The sequence below is a fragment of the Pogoniulus pusillus genome, chromosome Z (genome assembly GCF_015220805.1).
Source record: "Pogoniulus pusillus isolate bPogPus1 chromosome Z, bPogPus1.pri, whole genome shotgun sequence".
NCBI classification, from domain to species: Eukaryota; Metazoa; Chordata; class Aves; order Piciformes; family Lybiidae; genus Pogoniulus; species Pogoniulus pusillus.
The window spans coordinates 76,233,439-76,254,542 of record NC_087309.1 but is presented as its reverse complement, the minus strand read 5'-3'; the positions used below and the strand labels follow the sequence as shown (position 1 = coordinate 76,254,542).

At 40.1% G+C, this 21,104-nt stretch overlaps 1 protein-coding gene across 3 annotated transcripts in view; it reads right to left on the bottom strand.

The window, feature by feature from the left end:
- Nucleotides 1-21,104, bottom strand: part of NAA35 (N-alpha-acetyltransferase 35, NatC auxiliary subunit) — a 31,525-nt gene extending 10,421 nt beyond the window's left edge. Inside the window, exons 1-16 of one of the 3 annotated variants that reach the window (XM_064140790.1) lie at nucleotides 21,090-21,104; nucleotides 19,485-19,626; nucleotides 17,629-17,662; nucleotides 16,152-16,266; nucleotides 15,206-15,280; nucleotides 13,925-14,092; nucleotides 12,331-12,397; nucleotides 11,557-11,600; nucleotides 10,967-11,017; nucleotides 10,502-10,585; nucleotides 8,663-8,777; nucleotides 8,117-8,295; nucleotides 7,091-7,150; nucleotides 5,909-6,015; nucleotides 5,623-5,689; nucleotides 63-161 (exon numbers count right to left, since the gene is read on the bottom strand). In XM_064140790.1, the coding sequence (XP_063996860.1) occupies nucleotides 63-161; nucleotides 5,623-5,689; nucleotides 5,909-6,015; nucleotides 7,091-7,150; nucleotides 8,117-8,295; nucleotides 8,663-8,777; nucleotides 10,502-10,585; nucleotides 10,967-11,017; nucleotides 11,557-11,600; nucleotides 12,331-12,397; nucleotides 13,925-14,092; nucleotides 15,206-15,280; nucleotides 16,152-16,266; nucleotides 17,629-17,662; nucleotides 19,485-19,608 (1,389 nt within the window). In that variant the 5' untranslated portion in view covers nucleotides 19,609-19,626; nucleotides 21,090-21,104. The other 2 variants (XM_064140788.1, XM_064140789.1) reach the window with 2 other exon arrangements.

Here is a 21,104-nt window from a genome sequence, read left to right as displayed (position 1 = left end):
CACATTCTTATAGGAATATACTTGTAAAGAAATGCTTGCTGGCCTGCTGCCCAGGACAGTACCTCATCCTGAAGGGTTGCAAATTCCTCAAGGATGTGACCCAGTTTATCTCTCTGGCGAGCTCTGTTGTGTCCATGGATTTGAATCAGACTACAGAACGGCTGAAAGAAACCAAGTATAGTTTTAAATTTTCAAACCAACTTTTAAACTACAAGATAAATACTATGACACCTATTTAGGCACCTGTTTTATACAACAGTACTAGGAGATGGGTTCCTTATGGCTCACTCCAGAGTGCAACTTAGCAGACGGGCAAGCAAGCTCTCTGAAGCCATGCAAAAGTCCATTTTTCTCTACCTAAGTCAAAATGAGATTGAATGAGCAGCATCTAGGAATGTGAAAAGAATGCATGGAGTAAGAAATATTAGGCATAAGAAATATACCTAAATTCACACGCCATGGTTGCCAGAAGGCCAAAAGCACTGTGGACTGTATCAGAAATAGTATAGCACACAGGGGTAAGGTAGTCATTGTGCCCCTGCAGTCGGCACTGGTGAGGTCTCACCTCAAGCAGAGTGTTCAGTTTTGGGCCTCTAGCTACAGGAACATCGAGCTGCTGGAATATGTCCAAAGAATGGCAACAAAGCTGGAGAGGGGTCTACAGCTGAAAGGCTTACAAGGAGTGGATGAGGGAACTAGAGTGGTTTAATCTGGAAACACCTTTCTCAAAGGTGGAAGAGGGTTTTTGCTCAAGAAATTGGGCTGTCAGGGCTTTAAAACAGATGCAAAGGGGGAGGAGCATAGTAATATGAAGATTATCTTGAAAAGTGGCACAACACATCAAGGTTGGAGGGATGGGGTGACAGTAAGGACCTTTGAGACCTTCAACCTGTTGCCATGAGGCACGCTGTAGACACCGGCAGCCCAAATGAAGTGTCTCTACACCAATGCACACAGCAAATGGGAGGAGTTGGAAGCCACTGTGCAACAGGACAGTTATGACATAGGTGCCACCACAAAAACAGGGTGGGATGACTCTCGTGACTGGAGCACTACAATGAATGTCTACAAGCTCTTCAGAAGGGACATGCAAGAACTTAAGAACAGCAATCTAGTTAGGTCATACAGAAAGAATATCAGAAAGGCAAAAGCCCAGCTAGAACTCAAGCTGGTCACTGCTGGGAGTGATAACAAAAAAACTTTTTTACAAATACGTTAGCAATGAAAAATAAGCCAAGGAAGATGTCCACCCTTTATTGGATGCAGGGGTATGTGACTAGCAGGAACTGGGAAGTGATTGTCCTCTTGTACACAGCATTGCTGAGGCCACACCTTGAGTACTATGTTCAGTTTTGGGCCAGTATCACAGTATCAAAGTATCAACAAGGTTGGAAGAGACCTCACAGATCATCAAGTCCAACCTTTTACCACAATTCTCAAGGCTAGACCATGGCACCAAGTGCCACGTCCAATCTTGCCTTGAACTGCCCCAGGGACGGCGACTCCACCACCTCCCCGGGCAGCCCATTCCAGTGTCCAATGACTCTCTCAGTGAAGAACTTTCTCCTCACCTCCAGCCTAAATCTCCCCTGACGTAGCTTGAGGCTGTGTCCTCTCGTTCTGGTGCTGGCCACCTGAGAGAAGAGAGCAACCTCCTCCTGGCCACAACCACCCCTCAGGTAGTTGTAGACAGCAATGAGGTCACCCCTGAGCCTCCTCTTCTCCAGGCTAAACAATCCCAGCTCCCTCAGCCTCTCCTCGTAGGGCTTGTGCTCAAGGCCTCTCACCAGCCTCGTCACCCTTCTCTGGACACGCTCAAGCATTTTGATGTCCCTCCTAAACTGGGGGGCCCAGAACTGAACACAGGACTCAAGGTGTGGTCTAACCAGTGCAGAGTACAGGGGCAGAATGACCTCCCTGCTCCTGCTGACCACACCATTCCTGATGCAGGCCAGGATGCCACTGGCTCTCTTGGCCACCTGGGCACACTGCTGGCTCATGTTCAGGCGGGTATCAATCAGCACCCCCAGATCCCTCTCTGTTTGGCTGTTCTCCAGCCACTCCGACCCCAGCCTGTATCTCTACATGGGGTTGTTGTGGCCAAAGTGCAGCACCCTGCACTTGGAGCTATTGAACCCCATCCCATTGGACTCTGCCCATCTGTCCAGGCGGTCAAGGTCCCGCTGCAGAGCCCTTCTGCCCTCCAACCCAGTCACATCTGCTCCCAGCTTAGTGTCATCTGCAAACTTGCTGATGACTGACTCCATGCCCTCATCCAGGTCATCTATGAAGATGTTAAAGAGGATGGGGCCCAGCACTGATCCCTGAGGGACACCACTAGTGACTGGCCGCCAGCTGGATGTGGCACCATTCACCACCACTCTCTGGGTCCGGCCCTCCAGCCAGTTCCTAACCCAGCACAGAGTGTTGCCATCCAAGCCGCAGGCTGACAGCTTAGCCAGCAGTCTGCTGTGGGGGACAGTGTCAAAGGCCTTGCTGAAGTCCAGATAGACCACATCCACAGGCCTCCCCACATCCACCAAGCGGGTCACCTGATCATAGAAGGAGATCAGGTTGGAGAGGCAGGATCTGCCCTTCCTAAACCCATGCTGGCTGGACCTGAGCTCTTTGCCATCCCTCAGGTGCGCTCTTATCACCCCCAAGATAACCTGCTCCATCAGTTTCCCTGGCACTGAGGTCAGGCTGACAGGTCTGTAGTTCCCAGGTTCCTCCATCTGACCCTTCTTGTGGATGGGGATCACGTTGGCCATTTTCCAGTCTCCTGGGACCTCTCCAGTGAGCCAGGACTGCTGGAAAATGATGGAGAGCTGCTTGGCCAGCTCAGCTGCCAGCTCTTTTAGCACCCTAGGATGGATCCCATCTGGTCCCATGGACTTGTGGGTGTCCAGGTGGCTCAGCAGGTCCTGAACTAATTCAGGCACCTCAATACATGAAAGACATCGAGGTTTTGGAGCAAGTGCAGAGAATAGCAAGTAAACTGGTGAGAGACCTAGAGGATAAGTCTTTCAAAAAGCAGCTGAGGGAACTGAGACTGTTTAGTTTGAGGTGGAGGAGGCAGAGGGGAGATCTTCTACAGGTATCTGAAAGGACAATAAAAAGATTAAGTGATAGTGATAGAACAATAGAGAATGGCCTCAAGCTGCACCAGAGCAGGTTTAGACTTGACATCAGGAAAAAAAAATTCAAAGAATGGTCAAGCTTTGGAACAGGCTGGCCAGGGAGGTGGCTGAGTCACCATTCCTGGATGTGTTTAAAGGTTATTTAGATGTGGCATTTAGAGATACTGTTTAGTGGTGAACTCAGTACAGCAGGGTTAATGGTTGGACCTGATGATCTCAAGGGTCTTGTCCAACCTAAATGACTCTATGACGAAGGATGAGGAAAAGGCCACAGTACTTAATGCTGCCTTTGCCTCAGTATTTAATAGTTGGACTGGTTATCCTCAGGGTATTCAACCTCCTGATAGGGAAGAAGAGCAGCATCAAATTCCCATAATCCAGGAGGAAGCGTTTAACAACCTGTTATATCACCCAGACACTCAAGACTATGGGACACTGATCTACAAAAACGGCCATGAGGAGAACCTGGGGAACTACAGGCCTGTCAGTCTGACCTCAGCACTGGAGAAGATCACAGAGCAGTGCATCTTGGGTGTGCACACACAGCGAGTGCAGGGTAACAGTGGGACCATGCCCAGCCAGCATGGGTTCATGAAAGGCAGGTCCTGCTTGACAAACCTCATTTCCTTCTATGACCAGGTGACACATCCCGTGGATGAGAGAAAGGTGGAGGACATCGTCTACCCAGACTTTAGTAAAGCCTCTGGCACCCTCGCACACAGTATTCTACTTGAGAAGTTTGTGGCCCCTGGAGCAGAGAAATGTGCCCTTTGCTGGACTGAGAATGGGCTGGCCAGCCAGGCCCAAAGAGCTGTGGTAAATGGAATTCAATCCAGATGGCAGCTAGTCATGAGTGATATTCCCCAGGGCTCTGTACTGGAGCCAATTTTGTTCAGTATCTGAGTGGCAGTGTTGATCTGGCATTAAGGGCAAGAAGGCACTGCAGAGAGATCTGGACAAGTTAAATCAGTGGCTTAAGGGCAAAGGGATGAGGTTTTAAGTGCTGGGTCCTACACTTTGGTCACAAAAACACCAAGCAATGCTACGAGATTGGGAGAATAGTGGCTGGAAAGCAACTGAGTGGACAATGATCTGGGGATGCTGGTGGACAGCTGGTCAAAAATGAAGCAGCAGTGTACTCAGGAGGCCAAGAAGGCCAACAACATTCTAGCCTGTATCAAAACCAGTGTGTCCAGCAGGATTAAAGTGATTGTGCCACTGTACTGGGCCCAGGTGAGACCACAGCTTGAGTACTGGGTTCAGTTCTGGGCAACACAGTACAAGACAGACATTGAAGTCTTCGAGTGTGTCCATAGAAAAGCAACAAGGCTGATGAGAGATTTGGAGGCCACCTTATACAAGGAGTTGCTGAGGGAGATGGGGTCGTTTAGGCAGGAGAAGAGAAGGCTAGAGGAGATCTTACTTCTTTCTACAACTACCTGAAAGGACGCTGCAGTGAGGCTGGTGTTGGTCTCTTCTCCCAAGTAACTAGTGACAGAACAAGAGAAATGGGTTTAAAGTTGTGCCAGGAGACGTTTAAATTGGACATTAAGAAAAAGTGGGTGGTGAGGCTTTGGAAAAGGCTGCCCAGGGAGGTAGTGGAGCCACCATACCTAGAGATGTTCAAGAAGCCTATAGATGCAGCACTTCATAACACAGTTTAGTGGTCATGGTAGTTGGGTTTTGGTTGGACTTGATGATCCTGAAGATGTTTTCCAGCCTTAATAGTTCCATGATTCTAATAAAAGGAGGCTGAGGGGTGCCCTTACTGTTCTCTACAACTTCCTGAAGAGGCAACAGCAAGGTGGGTGCTGGTCTCTTCTCACAGTAACAAGCAATAGAAGAAGAGGAAATAGTCTCATGATGTGCCTGGGCAAGTTTAGACTGGCTGTTAGGAAACATTTCTTCACCAAAAATGTTGTCAAGCTTTGGAACAGGTTGCCTAGGGAAGTGTTTACGTCAGCACCCCTGAAGGTATTTAAAAGGTGTGTAGATGTAATGCTTAGGAAACTAGGTCAGTGGTGGACATGACAGTGCTAGGTTAACGGTTGGACTCAATGATTTCAAAGACCTTTTCTGACCCAAATGATTCTGTGATTTTCTTAGATTTCTACTGTGCTGCATTCATAACTGAATCTTTTAAAACAATTATTTTTTTTTAAATGAAGAGAATGAAAAATAATTTCTTTTTACTAGAGCATGCATTTGTTTTATGACATGGATGTACCTTGTAAAGAGGTACCAGGTGCAGATTTCTAATAAAGCAAAATGTCAGTGAAAAATCTGGAAGCATACCATAGGAAACAAACAGCAGCAATTATACTGGGTTTTTAAAAAGTGTTACCATTTTAAGATGGCCAACATCTACAACTTCACCTTCTCCTCAAGTGCCTAAGAACACTGGTCTCATTTTCAAACACAAGCAAACTTTGAAAGCGCTCACAATGCACCAAATCATGCTGTAACTGGAATGAAGGCTTACCCGAACACAGTGTGTCACAAAGGAATCAATGTAGTCCTTTGCCTGGTGATTATTATACAGGCAACACCTACAAGGGAGATATACACACAACACATGTATTTACAAATGTCACCTGTCGGTGTAGCACAAAACTGAATGAAAAAAGGGCAGCAACAGCCAAAGACTCCTTCATACATAAGGACTAATATGTACAAACATCTTTGTTATTTTTATGTCTGCTCTTTCTAAGCAGAAATACTTTTTTTCCATCAAACATATAAATGCATCCAACTGAAGTTCCACTTACTTGGGAGAAAGTACTGGAGGACTGACAAAAGACCTTAAAGCATCTTTTACCATGTCTTGCATGAGGTGAGTGCCAAACACCTTCTTGTTATCTACCAGAAAAGTTGTCTGGAAGCAAAAATATGGTTTTAGAAACATGTCTGAAGTTAAAAGTAACACTTTAGAACTAATGGAAAGCTTTTACAGTGCTTATAGTATGTCAGAAACTTGTAAGATTGCATTAAGAATTCATAGATAAAGGTGTCCTGAGATCTGTCACTTCTTGGCATTCCCATGACACAAAATACTGTTCTTGCAGAAAACAATGCACAAAAAATTACTGTATTTTCTGGACTCTGAAGTTGGTTAATCAGACAGACTTTTCTCATGATTAACACAAAACAGGTTATGTGGCTTTCCTGGAGGCAGCTAACAGTCAATCTTCTAACTAACGCAGACTTTTCTTCTACTGCTTTTGTGGCCATGTCTGGTGCATTCCTTTCACCTCCCTCCACCACAAGTGCTGTGTCCCTTTCTAATAAGGTTCTCCAGCATTGGAGGAAAACCTCATCAGGCAGGCACCTGGCAGGGATTACACCAACACACATGGTGGAAAACGAGAACATACAGACTATGAAAACATTATTTTTGATTGCCAATAGTTATATTTGATCTACACAGAACTGATGGAAAATAATGAATTCTGAACTCCAGGGATACCCAGCTGAAATCAAACCCTTCTATAAGTAAAAGTGTATTTCACTCCGAGTTAATAACTTTCAAAGTACAATATACTTTAAAAATAATTAAAACTGTGAGAAGAAAAGAAGCAGCCTGTTCTGCCCTAACCATCAGTTTCACTGTGGTAGTAGCAGAGGCAGTGTATACATAAAATACAGTCCAAACAGGAAGGGATGAATATGAACATCAGCCTAAGCTAAGACAACACAGGGAGAACATAAAAATGTGTGCACAGCTTTATGGCATATTTTTAACTGGCATGTACTAATACTATCTAAACAACATCTTAAAATTATTTTCACAAAATTAGAACAGAACATCGGTTTCCCTATACCTAACACCTAAGTATCTCTACATGTATTATTAAATGAGATCCTAGGAATTTGCATATTTGAAGTAAGATGAATCTGTATTCGTAACAAATGCAGAAGTATTTTATTCAAAGGCATAGATTAGGACTTGCCTGTAACAGCGATCTTGAGAGAACACATGGTGATTGCTCACTAAACTCACAGAAAAAGTCCTGATTTATGTTTAGAAATTAAAAAAAAAAGACAATTCAGGTTAATATGTCAAATAGATATATACAGAGAGAGACTACTTTACACACATACAGTATATCTTGTGCAACTTATAAAGCGTGAATGATTTGAATAAATCAGAACTTATGAAGCTGAAATCTATTTTTTTCTGCAATTATTTAACAGAACAAAAGGTTTCAGAATTTTCTTCTCTGGATGTAACAATCAGGACGGCAATATAGAAGAAAAGATACTGAAACTGTTAAGATCACAACATAACTGAACCAGGTATAGAATAAAACATTTAACTGATACCAAATGCATCTGGCAACACTGTTTTAATTAACATTGGGAGGACAAGACATTTTTGCTTGATCTTTCAATTGATGCAACCGTGGCACTTCTCTCAATCATCAAAGGTGTGCATGGTCTAAATTATTTAGCATTTAAGTTTTTTCTAGCAAATGCAGGCAGTAACTGAAAATAACATCACTTAGGCAAAAACTTAAGCAGAAGCTATTCAGGGATTACACACTTGAACAAGTATCTATTAATTACTCTGTTGTGTTCAAAGCATATGCAGAATACTGCTTAGCGAGTGTGGAAAAAAATATCAGGAATACAGCAAGAAAATATGTTCTCTGGCTGCTGCAGATGCAGTGTTCCAACCAAAGAGGGAGATACAAAGAAATAAACTTGCTTAGACTTCACCACTAACATGCATCGTTATTTAAGTGATTACAGAAAAAGTAAGAGGTTTGAGAGGAAAAAAACATTATATTTGTCTTTTCTTAACAAAGGAAAGATAGAAAATTGTGACACTGTACACAATAATGAGTAATAGCAGAAGATTTATACAAACAGCTCACTTTTCTCCAGTGAGCAAAAGCATGTATTATGAAATGGTTTTTGCAAGTTATATTTTAATATCTTACTTTTGGCTATAAATAAGAAACATTCATGCTTACCAGTATACAGTGAAGATTAGTTAGGTTGACTACTTCACATACAGTTTTTATTCTGTCTATTAGTTTGGAAAAATAATTGACCATTTCCTCTCTTTTAATTATTTTTGCATATCGAGGAAAAGTAGGAGGCAGCAACCTCTGATTAACAAGCGGCTCGAAGCCCATCATAATAGGATGATCTAATGAAGAGAAAGACAGAAAAAAGCTGCATGTAAGCTGTGTTTTCAGAACTCTGAACTTGAAAGTATAATACCAAATAAATTAATTAGCCAAAATTAGCTTTATAACAGATAGTTAAATTCCAGTGACACTAACCACCCGAGACAACGATTACTGCTTAAAAAAAACCAAACCAACCAACTCTTGGCACCTCAGTACAAACCCATGCAGATGGTAGGTGGTGCTTCCTATTTTAAAATGGCTAATTTGAAGTGCAATGCAATTAACTGAAAGTTTGCATTAGCCCTGTCTTTGAAATGCCAGTATTGCTATCAGCAGAACAACATATTTAAGAAAGGAAAAAAAATAGCAACATTCTATACACACCTCCTTTAGTGGTATCATTCTGTGCCTGGATACCATGATGCAATGAATTGTGGATGGCAGAAAGCAAATCAGTTGCTTGAGTCATTAGTTTCTGAGCTTCTGCAACTGCACTCATCTGAAAGGCAGGTAAGAATTACTCATACTATGAACCAACCTATTTTGACAATAGGATTAATGCAAGTATTAAAAAAAAGTGGTATTAGGATTCTAATGTTTGTACACAACCAATTCTGAAAATAAAACAGCCAACATTTTTGTGTAATAAAGTATTATTTATATTTTATGTATCCATACACACATTCCACACTGTAATTCTGTATATTGCTGTATAAGAAAAGCTTTAATAATTACAGCTGGAATCCTAGTATGCTCCACATGCAAGTCCTCTACTTTTGGTTTCAGAGGGGCCAAAGGAAAGGCATAAAACACAACAAAACTTTTCTGCCAATTGAGGCAGAACTGCAAAGAAGAAAATGAAAAAAATCTACCATTAGGAAATGCAGAATTCTTGAGAATATAGGCAAACCACAACACTATCAACTGAAATGAAATCACTATATAACATTAGAAGATACCAGATAACCATTAGAAATCCTGATTCATGACCTGATGATATGGTGAATTTTCCGTTCTCATATGAATATAAATCTCTTAACAAAGTGAGTGCTATTTAAAATAGCTCTCTGCGAAATTCAAAATCGTGTTTAAGAACTATTGAAGCAACACTTCCTGATGGAGCTTCAAATAATTGAAATCAAGTCAAACTGAAACGTTAAGACTTCTTATAGAAAAAGAATATTTAGAACACCTTGAAGATGTAATAGAAGCTGAACAAGATCTGTAGCTCTGCATAGTGTATGCTGACATCTACTAAAAGAATCAAATAAAATAGTCCATGATGTAAAATTCTTACACTTAAGTAAACAAATTGCAGCGACACAGATTAACTTACAGCAGCTGACACAGATTTTGGTTGTTCATCAGTGTAGCTCACTTCTATACTTCAGTTTGATTTCTCATACAACTAACTGTTAATACTCAAAATGCAATTATTTTCAACCATTTGATCACATTCTCCTCAACTCTGGCATTTAACAGTAATGCTTGCTGATGACATTCCATTTAATCAAGGTCTTTTGAACTGTACACTATGCAGCTACTCCAAGAATAAAATATGCATGAAAGATGCCATATAATTTAAGCAAGAAACTTTATTTCTTCATAAAAATGGAAACAGTGATATGCAACAGATACGTTTATCCTTATATAAAGAAAAAGATGATCAAATAAAAGCTTTGTCTTATGTGACACTGTAATTCTACCCCTTCCTGCCTCAACTATTAGGAAATCTTACATTCAAAAAAAGCACGTAAGTGACATGGAAAGCTGCTACATTCCTCTTCTCAGACCTAAGAAGCCCAGATACAAATTCAGTATCACACTGAAGGAAAAGTTAATTATTCTCCAGAGACAGACAAAACACTGTACAACATCAGGTAACTCCACAGAATGGGACTGAACTTTAGAAAAGATGATTCATGTGAAAAAAAAGCAGTAATCCAAACTACATAAGTATTTTAATTTAAGTATTCTAGAATGAATACTCTGTCTCTCTGCAAGGCCATAATAATACCAGTTACTAACCCTCCTGGTGTTTTCCATAAAAAATAATTAATGTAAAATTCATGAAAATTGAATTGCTGCCACTGTAAGACCTTACTGAATGCTTTACCTGTTATCAACTCACATCTGCACAATCTACAGTATAACTAGCTGACCTTAAAGAATGAAAAATGCGTATTTCATAGGACCACAGTGAGAACATACCAATGAACATACCTCTTTCTTCGTAAATGCTATGAGAACAGTCAGTAGCACTCTAGTAAACTTCACTCTGCTGAACACAGCTAAACACTGTTGATGCTGTAAGAGAAGTACGCTAAGTTACTAAGCAATATGCATTAAACCCTGAAACTTATTTAAAATCTTCCATAGAACTACTGAAGTGTTCTCTCTGGTCTTAAGAAATGCAGCATCTATTACCAGTCTGAAAGAAAAGTACTAGAAATTATAAAAGAAATATGTACTGCTGTCAGAGAAGCACTAACACAAGAAACATATGACTATATATGTTTCTTGTGTTAGTGCTGGATTTGCTCAGGGCCAAACTAGAACAGTAGTAGTAACACTGGTAACACACATTTATCACAAGCAGTTAACTATTGATTATTGTAATGATGTACTAATCCATGAAACAGAGAAAAACAAAACCAACCAACCAAACAAAAAAAAGCAATTCATTACTTCAAGTTCCACTTCCGGATCTCTCTCTTCTCCCTGTCGACTTCGAGTGCTCTAGAAGAAAAATGAATTTCAAATACTTGATTAAAAAATGCAAAGGGAAGCTACTCATAAAATCCCTTTTTCCTCTCCAGAACAATAATCTGTTGAATAACCCTAAAAACCAGTTCTCAAGATCAAAACCTCTTTATATATAATGTAGGTACTTGAGCAATCCAAGACTCTTCTATAGTATTGAGACCTCAAGACCACGCAGAGAATTGGCGAGGAAATTGTACAAACATTTTATACTGTAAACTGTGGTAAACGAAGACTGATGACTTTAACATTACATAGTATATACTTTCTATGCTTCAGCACTGTGTTATCTTATATTAAGATTCCACCTATTACTAGGTGAAGCAACTACTAAAGTGTTTAATAAAGCCCATAGACTTCAGCATCTTTAGCTAGAAGCCAAACCCCCAGCATGTTACACAAACTTTTAGGGCAGTTCTTCAAAAGAACCCAACCATTTAATGACACAAATTCACACCACATGCTTCATGATCTAATCCTGCCAGTCTGTGTTAAGTACACTTGAAGAAAAATACCTTCACTCGTCTTTGCAAGTCATCTTCTACATCTTTTAGCATACCTGGAAAAGTGACAGTACAATTAAAAGCTGACATGCGTTCCTAGGCACACTTAAACCACTCAAGGGAAAAAAGGTTTATGGTGAAATCAAGTTTTGAAGTACTATGCATACCCACTGGACAAAGACTAGACAAAAAGTAAATAGTTTTGTGAGGGATGGCAGGGCTGTCTTTCAACAGTAGACATATATAGCCCAAGTACAGACAGACTGATCTGAAACTAGTGTGTTCACAAATTATTTAAAAGTGAGTCAACTGAAATCTCAAGCATGTGAGATTTCAAAAGACTAACACACATACTTACATGTGTGCCTAAAAGCTTACATGTTTTTCACAGCTTTAGACCTGTTAGTTTGCTTTTTCTTCAAAACCAATCGCTTTAGACCACAATGAATTGTGAGGCAGAAGAGGAGAATGCAAGGTGTGCACTTTCTAGTGGTTTGTATCCTCCTCAGTCTTGGATAAGCTAAATGAGTTCAGTTACTTGGTTGGCATATCCAAAAGCACTTCACTCTCTTAGGCATTTAACAATTATCTGAAACTTTTCTACAAGAAATAGAATGCAATTTCACTTTTTCTAACAAGCCACCAAAATCCATAATAATAAATTAAAACAAACAAAACCATCACCACACAAGATTCCTACCAATTCATTGAGTTTGTTTGGAAGTAACCAACATACTCAAAATCAGAAAGAGCGATGAACAGATACAGAGGAAGCACAAACTATACCTGTAACTCTAAGATCTGTCACACTGTTGGCCATTTTAAATCCGTAAGTCATTGACTGAAAATCTTCCTAAAAAAATGAAGGGGAATTAAAAAAAAACCCAACAACACAGAAACAGTAAGTAGTGAAATATAAACAATTACAATTTCCCATTGGGGTTTGGTTGTTTCAGCTTTGATTATTTTCCAATTTTTTTTGTTTGTTTCTTTGGCTTTGCCTTTTGTTTCTGGCGAAGAAGTTTTGTTTTTTTGTTGTTGTGGCGTGTTTAATTACACTAAGTCTATAAGTCTTGTTTTATTCCACACAAACAAATACTGACTTTTCTGCTCAAATCCAGCTGGTGGTAATTATTTTCTGCATAAATTCATAGATTCATAGAATGGTTTGGGTTGGAAGGAACATTAAAGATCATACAGTTCCAACTCCCCTGCCATGGGCAGGAACACCTTCTGCTATACCAGGCTGATGAAGATGTCATCTAACCTGGCTATGACCACCACCAGGGAGGAGACATCCACAATCTCCCTGGGCAACCTGTTCCCAGCATCTCACCACTCTCACTGTAAAGAACTTCTTCCTAATATCTAGTCTAAATCTGCCCTTCTCAAGCTTCAATACATTGCTTCTCATCCTATCACTATAAGACCTTGGGGAAAGCCTCCTTATGGCTTTCCTCTAGGCCCTTTCGATATTCTGAAATGCTGCTATAGGCTGTCTCCAGAGCATGCCTTTTCTCCAGGCTGAACACCCCCAACTATCACAGCCTATCCCCATACTGGAGGGTCTCCACCCCTCTGATCATCTTCATGACCTGCTTCAGCAACTAATTTCCCTATTATGCTGGGGCACCAGAACTGGATACAGTACTTCAGAGTCCCATGAGAGCAGATTAGAATGGGAAAATCACTTCGCTCATCCCACTGGTCACACTTTTTTTGATGCAGCCCAGGACATGGCTGCCCTTCTAGGCTGCAAGTGCACATTGTGAGCTCATGCTGAGTTTTTTGTCAACTGATCTTCTCAAGACTGTTCTTGAGCCATTCTTCACTCAGCCTATGTTTGTCCTTAACACCAGTATTTCATTCATATTTTCATAAAGTGTCACCCTATCGAACCATTAGAACTATGGATGTAAAGCACTATTTAAGCAATTTTAGATACAATCAGTAAGAAGTGACCTGTCTAAGCTCTGAAGAAAAACTGCCCTTCAAACAGAAAACAAGGCTGAATCCATTGCCATACAGGCATTTCAGACAAAGACAATCACGGTTATGTAAAGCAGAAAAATTTAAAATTAAGCAAGAAGAAAACCACCAGTAAAACTGATTTCAAATGGTTATCCACAAGACATGCATCACTTTACAAGTATCACATTTATGTGACTCCAACACTCAAGCAAAATACAGAGTAGAGTATGAGAAAGTTTAATTGAAGAGCGCTGCATTTTAAAGAGATCAATTACAACGTTTCTGGGAGGATGCACTGCTGCTCCTATGGTACATCTGAATTAAACAAACAAGTATCTCTAATATACGGCTTTATTTTTGTTATGGAGCCTATGCATGTTAGATATTAAGCCACAGGAGGAATACATACCTCCTCAAAAACAGCTGCCTTGTTAACCTTTTCTCTGGCAATATCACAGATTTTTAGGATCCCAAGAGCAAAAGCCTTCATAGCAGGATCTTCTATGAAGTCTGGATTGTGAATATAAAGGCAAGTGAATACTGTCTGTGCCAAAGAATGTCCCTCTAGCCATGTTATCTAGAGAAAAGAAAAGTAAATGTTTTACTCGTGACAGTTAAGTGTCCATTTTCTAATTTCCACTCTTCTTTCATCTTACTGTGCTTCAGTGAGTCACTGAGTAAGACCCCACCATGGCAGCCTTCCTTCCAGCAAAAAAGACCAACAGAAGCTCTCTCAGCCTTTAATCTTTGCCCATTTGCTGGCTGCAGCAAGCAGTAAACTCTAAAATACTATCAAATTCTGGTGTTGTATAAACTGATTCCACAAATTCCAAGTGTAGTCTTTGTGACCTAGACATGACAAGAAGTTATGGGACCACCAGGTTTATAATCTTTCTTTATATAAATAGTGAATCAAAAATGCGAGTAGCTGTGAAACAATTTCACAATATTCTCCATGGTCTCTTCAAGAGTTTAGAGCTTCATTTTCACAATTCCCTCTTTCTCCTACTTTTATGCTTCTGGGGGAATCAGCAATTAAAACAATTATTTCTATCCTGAAACAGTATGAAACACAGTACAATCTGATTTTTAACAGGACCACTGACTCTTCAACAAAGTTAGTATTTGGTAGTGGGGAAGAAGACTATGTTACATGTCTACCTGGATTAAACTCATTGGCTTTTAAAACATTTCAGAAGTAATTCTAACAACATAAGTTTAAAAGAGTAACTAAAAATAACTTGGGTCACTCACTGATAAAATATAGACAACCCCCCACCAATTAGCAAATAGGTGACAATTCATTAATTTCATTTCTAAACGGATTTAGGGATTTTCTTCTCTTTTTTCAAAATGTCCTGCAAGCTCAGTCAATATTGGCTATATAGAAATAAGCAACAAAGTGCTGTAGGTTACTGTATATTTGCTTTTAAACACAATCACATTTGAAAAACACAGATCATAAAACTTCTATCACATTATTGAAAAATGCTACCAGTTTTCTTGCAGGTGATTACTTATATTAAAGAATTTAAAAAAATACAGCAAATGAAAATATCTAAATTGACATTAAATTATTACTGATCTCCTGTTTGGTAAATATTTTGAATTATACCTTTTTTCTTTTTTAAAAAAAAATAACGGACTATATTTTGAAAGCAAAACCCTCTAAGAACAAAGAAATGCTCACCAAACAACAGAAGCATGTATCCATTATTCCTACCAACTCAGGTGAAGTGAGATCCTTTATTTTAATGGTGCCATCCTTGGGAAACAAAGAGAGAAAAAAATCCTAGAGACTGTGGAAGCCTATAGGCAAATTACACCTTATTATTTGTACAGCCTAAAAGGAAACTACAGTTTAATTAAGACTTCAGAGAATTTTTATACCACTAGCTTCAGTGACCTGCTTCCTAATGTGCCTCATAACCACTCTTGTGTTGAACACTGACCAAATATACAGCTATTCACAGAGAAAGCTAAAAGTAGGCGGTAACCCTACTTCTTTAACTGTCCAGTATATGCAATTCTGCATACATTCTACATGACTTAGACATTGAGATTTTAGTCCATCCAAAACAAGGTCTATGCAAAAAAAAAATTTTCCTCTATGAATGTTTTTTTCCAAAATAACAGAAAGTCTTCCAACTTCCCTCCACCAATTTATCTTAAGTACGCATCAAAAGTTAATCACAAGTGTTCATGCTGTTAATTAGTCAGCTTCTGTTTCAGTGCTAATAAACTGATAGTCTCATAAAGTGCTAATTTTAAGCTTTTGTAAAGAAGCCAGTTTTCATTCAGCTTAGAAAGGAACTAACCAATACACCTTCACATAAAAAGACATATTTTGGAGAAGCACAGGGTGACCCGGCAACATCATTTCTGAGATGTATTTATTTGAGGTATCAACAGCCAACAGTTTCTCAGTGCTTCCTACTAGAAGAGTTTGCATCACTGTGATAACATAGGTAACAAAAAAGGTAAACATGATCAGCTATTCACTAACTAACCAAAATTTAAAAAAAAAAAAAGACTGAAAATACTAATTATGCTCAATTGTGCTTAACTGCAATTTGATTAAACTGTATCACATTTTCACAGACACTGAAGGCAAAAGAAGGAAAAGTCACACAAACCTTAATAGCTTGCTCAAAGTTAAGAACCTTTCTATTCACTTGGTTTCCAATCATACCAGCGTCCATCTTGGGATCCATCATTTCAATGGCAGACATGGCTTCAAAAAGACCAAAACTAAGAATACCAATAAAAAGATTGTTCTGAATGTAACTAAAGCCTTCACAAACCAATGTAAAGGACAAAATAAGTATACTGTATTCTGATATATACAGGCACATTACTACTCATCTTCAAAGATCATGGTTTTCAGGAATTTGAGAATCTCTCAACAAGTAATAAAGACGCCTAAAAGAAACTGTTAGCCTTTTCTAAAATCTGAAAAACACTCCTGAGCCAAATATCCCATTATTCTATCTATGCATACTGGTTTCTACACACTCATGATCTAGCATCTCTTTGAAGATCACAAAACATAACATAAATCGGTATTAACTAAGTGAGCTGTTCTTTACTACGCTACATCCAAAAAGACAAGTAAGATATGTCTCTCACAAACTAATTGAAATATATATGACAAAGAGTGATAATAATAAACACTGAATACAGCAACTTTGTTTACATGGGCATGTTAAGGAAATGGAAACAAAAAAGTAAGCCAGCACGTGACACAGGATCACCTGTACTCAGGGCATAAAAGCTTGCAGAAGAACCACACCAAATGAAGACTAGTCGAGAGTATACATGATACTCATTGGAACCACTGCATAAGCCTCTATTATACTAAAAAGGCTACTGCATGTGGCACATTCTAATGCAGAAGAGCATACTTCCCTGAAATGCTCTTACGTGTGAAATTGTATCTCAGAAATAGACTTTGATTGCACTGAGCAACTACTTGGTAATACCTTCATACTGGATGTCACCGCCCCAGACACAAATTTTTAAGCAGGTTTGCATTTAACAACTTAGAAAATTGAAGTATGCTGTTAAGTCTTAAATAAGCATTTTTAAATTTATGTAAGTGTAACTAACTGATCTTTACAATATTTTAATCCAGTCTCACCCTTTAATGAATTCAACAAGGTTTTAGCACACGACTTTTTTTTTTCAATATAGTGATAGTTAGCTTAAAATATATGGATTGGTTTGTCTAAGCTTATTAGTGACATCTGAAGAAACCAAATTTAAATGTCTGAAGTACTTCTGGCATTTTTCAATAAAACCACATCCACATAAAATATGGTAGGGTCAGTATTGTCAACGCTATTGATAAGACATGCTATGAATCTTGAAACTACACTGGTTAACTAAAAATGCAGTACTACACTGGCACAACAAGAAGCATTCTATGTTCATACGGGTGCATCATATACACACTGATGAGGATGAACAATATTCTGAATACTTAATTTTAAGAAAAACTTGTTTTTTTCATTTAAAAGCTTAGCTGACACTGAATGACTTGCTTCATGTAAACACAAAGGCATTCACACTAAACTTGTCTGAAAACCAGAGCCATGCCACAGGCATACTTACAGCTTGTCATGAAGTAGTTCTCCTAGCTTCAATTCTACAAATGAACAGAACAGGATTAAAAATTACAGTCATCTCTCTGGCACAACTGTTCGAGCACAGTCACTGAACTGTGTAGGAATAAGGTGTGGGAAAAAGACCAGGCATTTCTATTCCACCTTCATTTGATTTTATTTACAAAGCACTTTGAAGATCAAGAGGTAAAAAAACCCAGCTGTTCACACTCTTTTCTCATCCCTCTCTCTCATTCCAACAGTTAAAGGGGTTTTAGAATTTCCTAGTAACAGCATCTGAATAGTCTGCAACATAGGGCAGCAACTTTCTGTGCTCTCTAAGTAGACAGCTAATTTTCTCCCAGTAAAGTTTACTGAAAGGCTTGTTTTATGCCAGTACTTTTAATGCAGTCTTTATCAAGTATATAAATGGTACTTGAGTACATACATAGTGCAACACCAGTTCACAGGAATTATTTGATGGGATAAGGAACTTTTGTTTGCTATTATGTAACATTGAAGTGTGGTAAGCTGCAGTTTTATATTTATTTTTACCTAATGTCATTATAAAAGCAACTGAAAATATAAAGTCACCATTACAGTAAACTAGCACTAACATCTAGTAACAATAAAGGCACTGTTTAAGTGAATGCAACTGCTTCCCCCCATGACTGGGGTGGATTACCTCAAGAAGCTCAGCCTTGATTCAAAGATGAAATATGATGCACTGACTAATTAAATGAATAAAAAACTGGACCTTATAAATTCAAAAATACATAGGAAAAACAGTGTTGATTCTGCATGGATGAATGAAATTTTTATTTGGCAAAAGAGACAGGCAGAAATCTTTTCAAAGAAGAAAAGGAGGTGCAAAAATTAATTAAGGCAAAAGAAATCCTAAAAAGGTATTTATGTAACCTAGAATCAACCAGATTGTGTCACCTGCAAATCTACTGATAATGGACTAAATTCCCTTGTCTAGATCATCAGAAAGTTATTTCACAGGACTGGGCTCAGCACCAATCCCTGGGGAACATCACTAGTGACTAGCTGCCAACTGGATGTGGCACCATTCACCACTATTCCCTGGGTCTGGCCCTCCAGCCAGTCCAGAAGAGGAAGAGGCAGCATGAGGTTCTTCTGATATTTCTAATGTCACAGTTACTTTACATACAGGTGTCATGGGCTGAGGCTGGGCTAGCCATAAAATGAATGATGGATGATCTCTACTAACCCCTCTCCAATCTCAGAAGGAAAAAGCAAAACGAATAAAGGAGAGAGAAAGACTTAGAGGTTGGAAGACAACCCCAAAGTCCAAGTGAATTCAGCAGTACATGGGAAGCTGATTCAGGGACATATTAGGATGAAAGGCAGAAGAGCAGAGTTCTCCTTGGACACTGGTCATTGATGAAGAGGCTGAACCCTTATGATCCTTCAGCTTTACACTGAACATGACAAATCTTGTTGGGACAGTTTCAGGTAACTCATCCAGTCTTCTCCTCCCTGCAAGGGCCATCTTTTTACCCAACTACTGCCTTTCATTATGGTAGGCCAGTCTGGTAGACAAGAGTTAGTAATGACCCTGCTTTCTATCACAGCAAGTATAAGCAAGACCTTTTCTGCACACCAATCCTTAGTAGTAACTACAAACATCAAGTGTTAGCTCTCCTAGAAGCAGACACTGAAAGTATGTCACTAACTTTTGGAAGCGCAGTCACTTAGAAGAAACTTAGGTGAAAAGTAAAATCAGTGAAGGGGGAACTGGTCTCATTCTGGCTCAAACCAGGACAACCACGAAACACTGAATCAACACAACCCATTCACCTTGAGATTGAATCTATGTTAAACACGAGCAGTACAACTCACCTCTACAAGCTTCTTCAAAATCCTGGGTTATATCTATCCAGCTTGTATTACTCTTTTCCATCTTGTCAGGCACACTGAGTTCCCATCCTGAATCACCATCTTCTATTGAAGCTTTCACAACCATGGTACTGTATCTTTAAATCTGTAGCAGAGAAACTGCACATTATGCACAAACTAGAGAAACTGCTTTAAAAGAGATTTTTTTTTTCCCAAGAGTCAGGTGAGATAGGACACTTTCATTTAAACAGCTACTACTACATAAAACCAGCCAAAAAAAACCCTAATAAAATTATTTTAAAAGAATGTTTTCTTATTGACTTTCTCTATAGGTAGCTTATAGGTTATAAAATCTGAAAAATTAAGACACTGAAAATTTAGCATTACAAAGCCATAATTAGACGTGCATCATCAAACTGGAACTAAAGGTGAAGCAATGTCAAGAAATCGACAAATTTTGACACAGACAAATTTGTTGTTGTATTACACTATCAAAACCGCGCATCTTCTCACCACTCCGTAAGCAGAATTTAAAAGACAAGTGTGAAGCTCACCATTCACAAGACTGTTACTCTTACAAAGTAAAACTAAGCCATGTGTAAAAACGGGTTTATTTCCTCTGACTCAAGCATAAAGTAAGACCAAGGTTACCACAGCAATGCTGAACAGCTTCAGGATGGAACGCGATTTTTAAACTTAGCACTAACTAGTTATTTCAAACTGGTTTTATACTTTCACAATCTCACGAACTGCAGGGCAGCCCCGAGGAATTTCACGTTTTGCTAGTCAGCTTGCCTTCGAGCAATGCTAAATTTCCCCTTATCTAGTCAGAGATCTTGCAAGAGAGCCCTACGAGGCTGGCGAGCTCTTACGATCTTCATCAAGCCCACCAGGGAAGCTATAAACAAAGGCCCCATGACAGGAGATCTTCCAGGCACCGGCAGCCATACACAGAGGGGTGGCAATCAAGTGGCTTTTGAAAACTAGAGCAGAAGACTCTCGCCCAAACAAGACTGGCCTAGCTTCCCTTCATCCCGACAGTATGCCACCGACTCTCAAGCGACTGCGTGAACCGCCAGGCTCAGTGGACTGGGTTGAATAAATACGTGGGAAGCTAATTAAAGCAAACAAGCAATCCCGCTCTAATTTCAGACACTGCCGACAGCTCAGCCAGACCCTCCCTGAGCTCTCCCTTGCCTGCAGCTCGCTCGTTCCCAAAACAGGCGCTGTCTCGGTCCCGGCCGCCTCGCCGCGCTGCAGACGCCGCTCACCAGGCCGGCGGGCAGACTAACTCCCGTCGGGCACGGCGAGCAGCGGCCCGCTGACAGGCCGCGCAGCTGCTTCGCTCCGCTCGGGCTCGGAAGGAGGAACAGCGCCGCGCTCGCCCTCCCGCCGCGGCGGCACGAGCGCAGCGGCAGTCAGCTCATCCGTCACGGAAGACTTCGGTGTTCCCCTCCTCTGTGAGGGATGGTTCTGCCTGGCGCCCCGGCGAGGCGAGAGGCGAGTCGCGCTGTTTCCAGCGGCGGCACGGAATCTCACTCCTCGCAGCCACCGCGCCTCACCTACCGCGTCCCTCACTGCGAGCCCGCACCCCTCTGCCCTCCGAACCTGCGCGGGCCACGG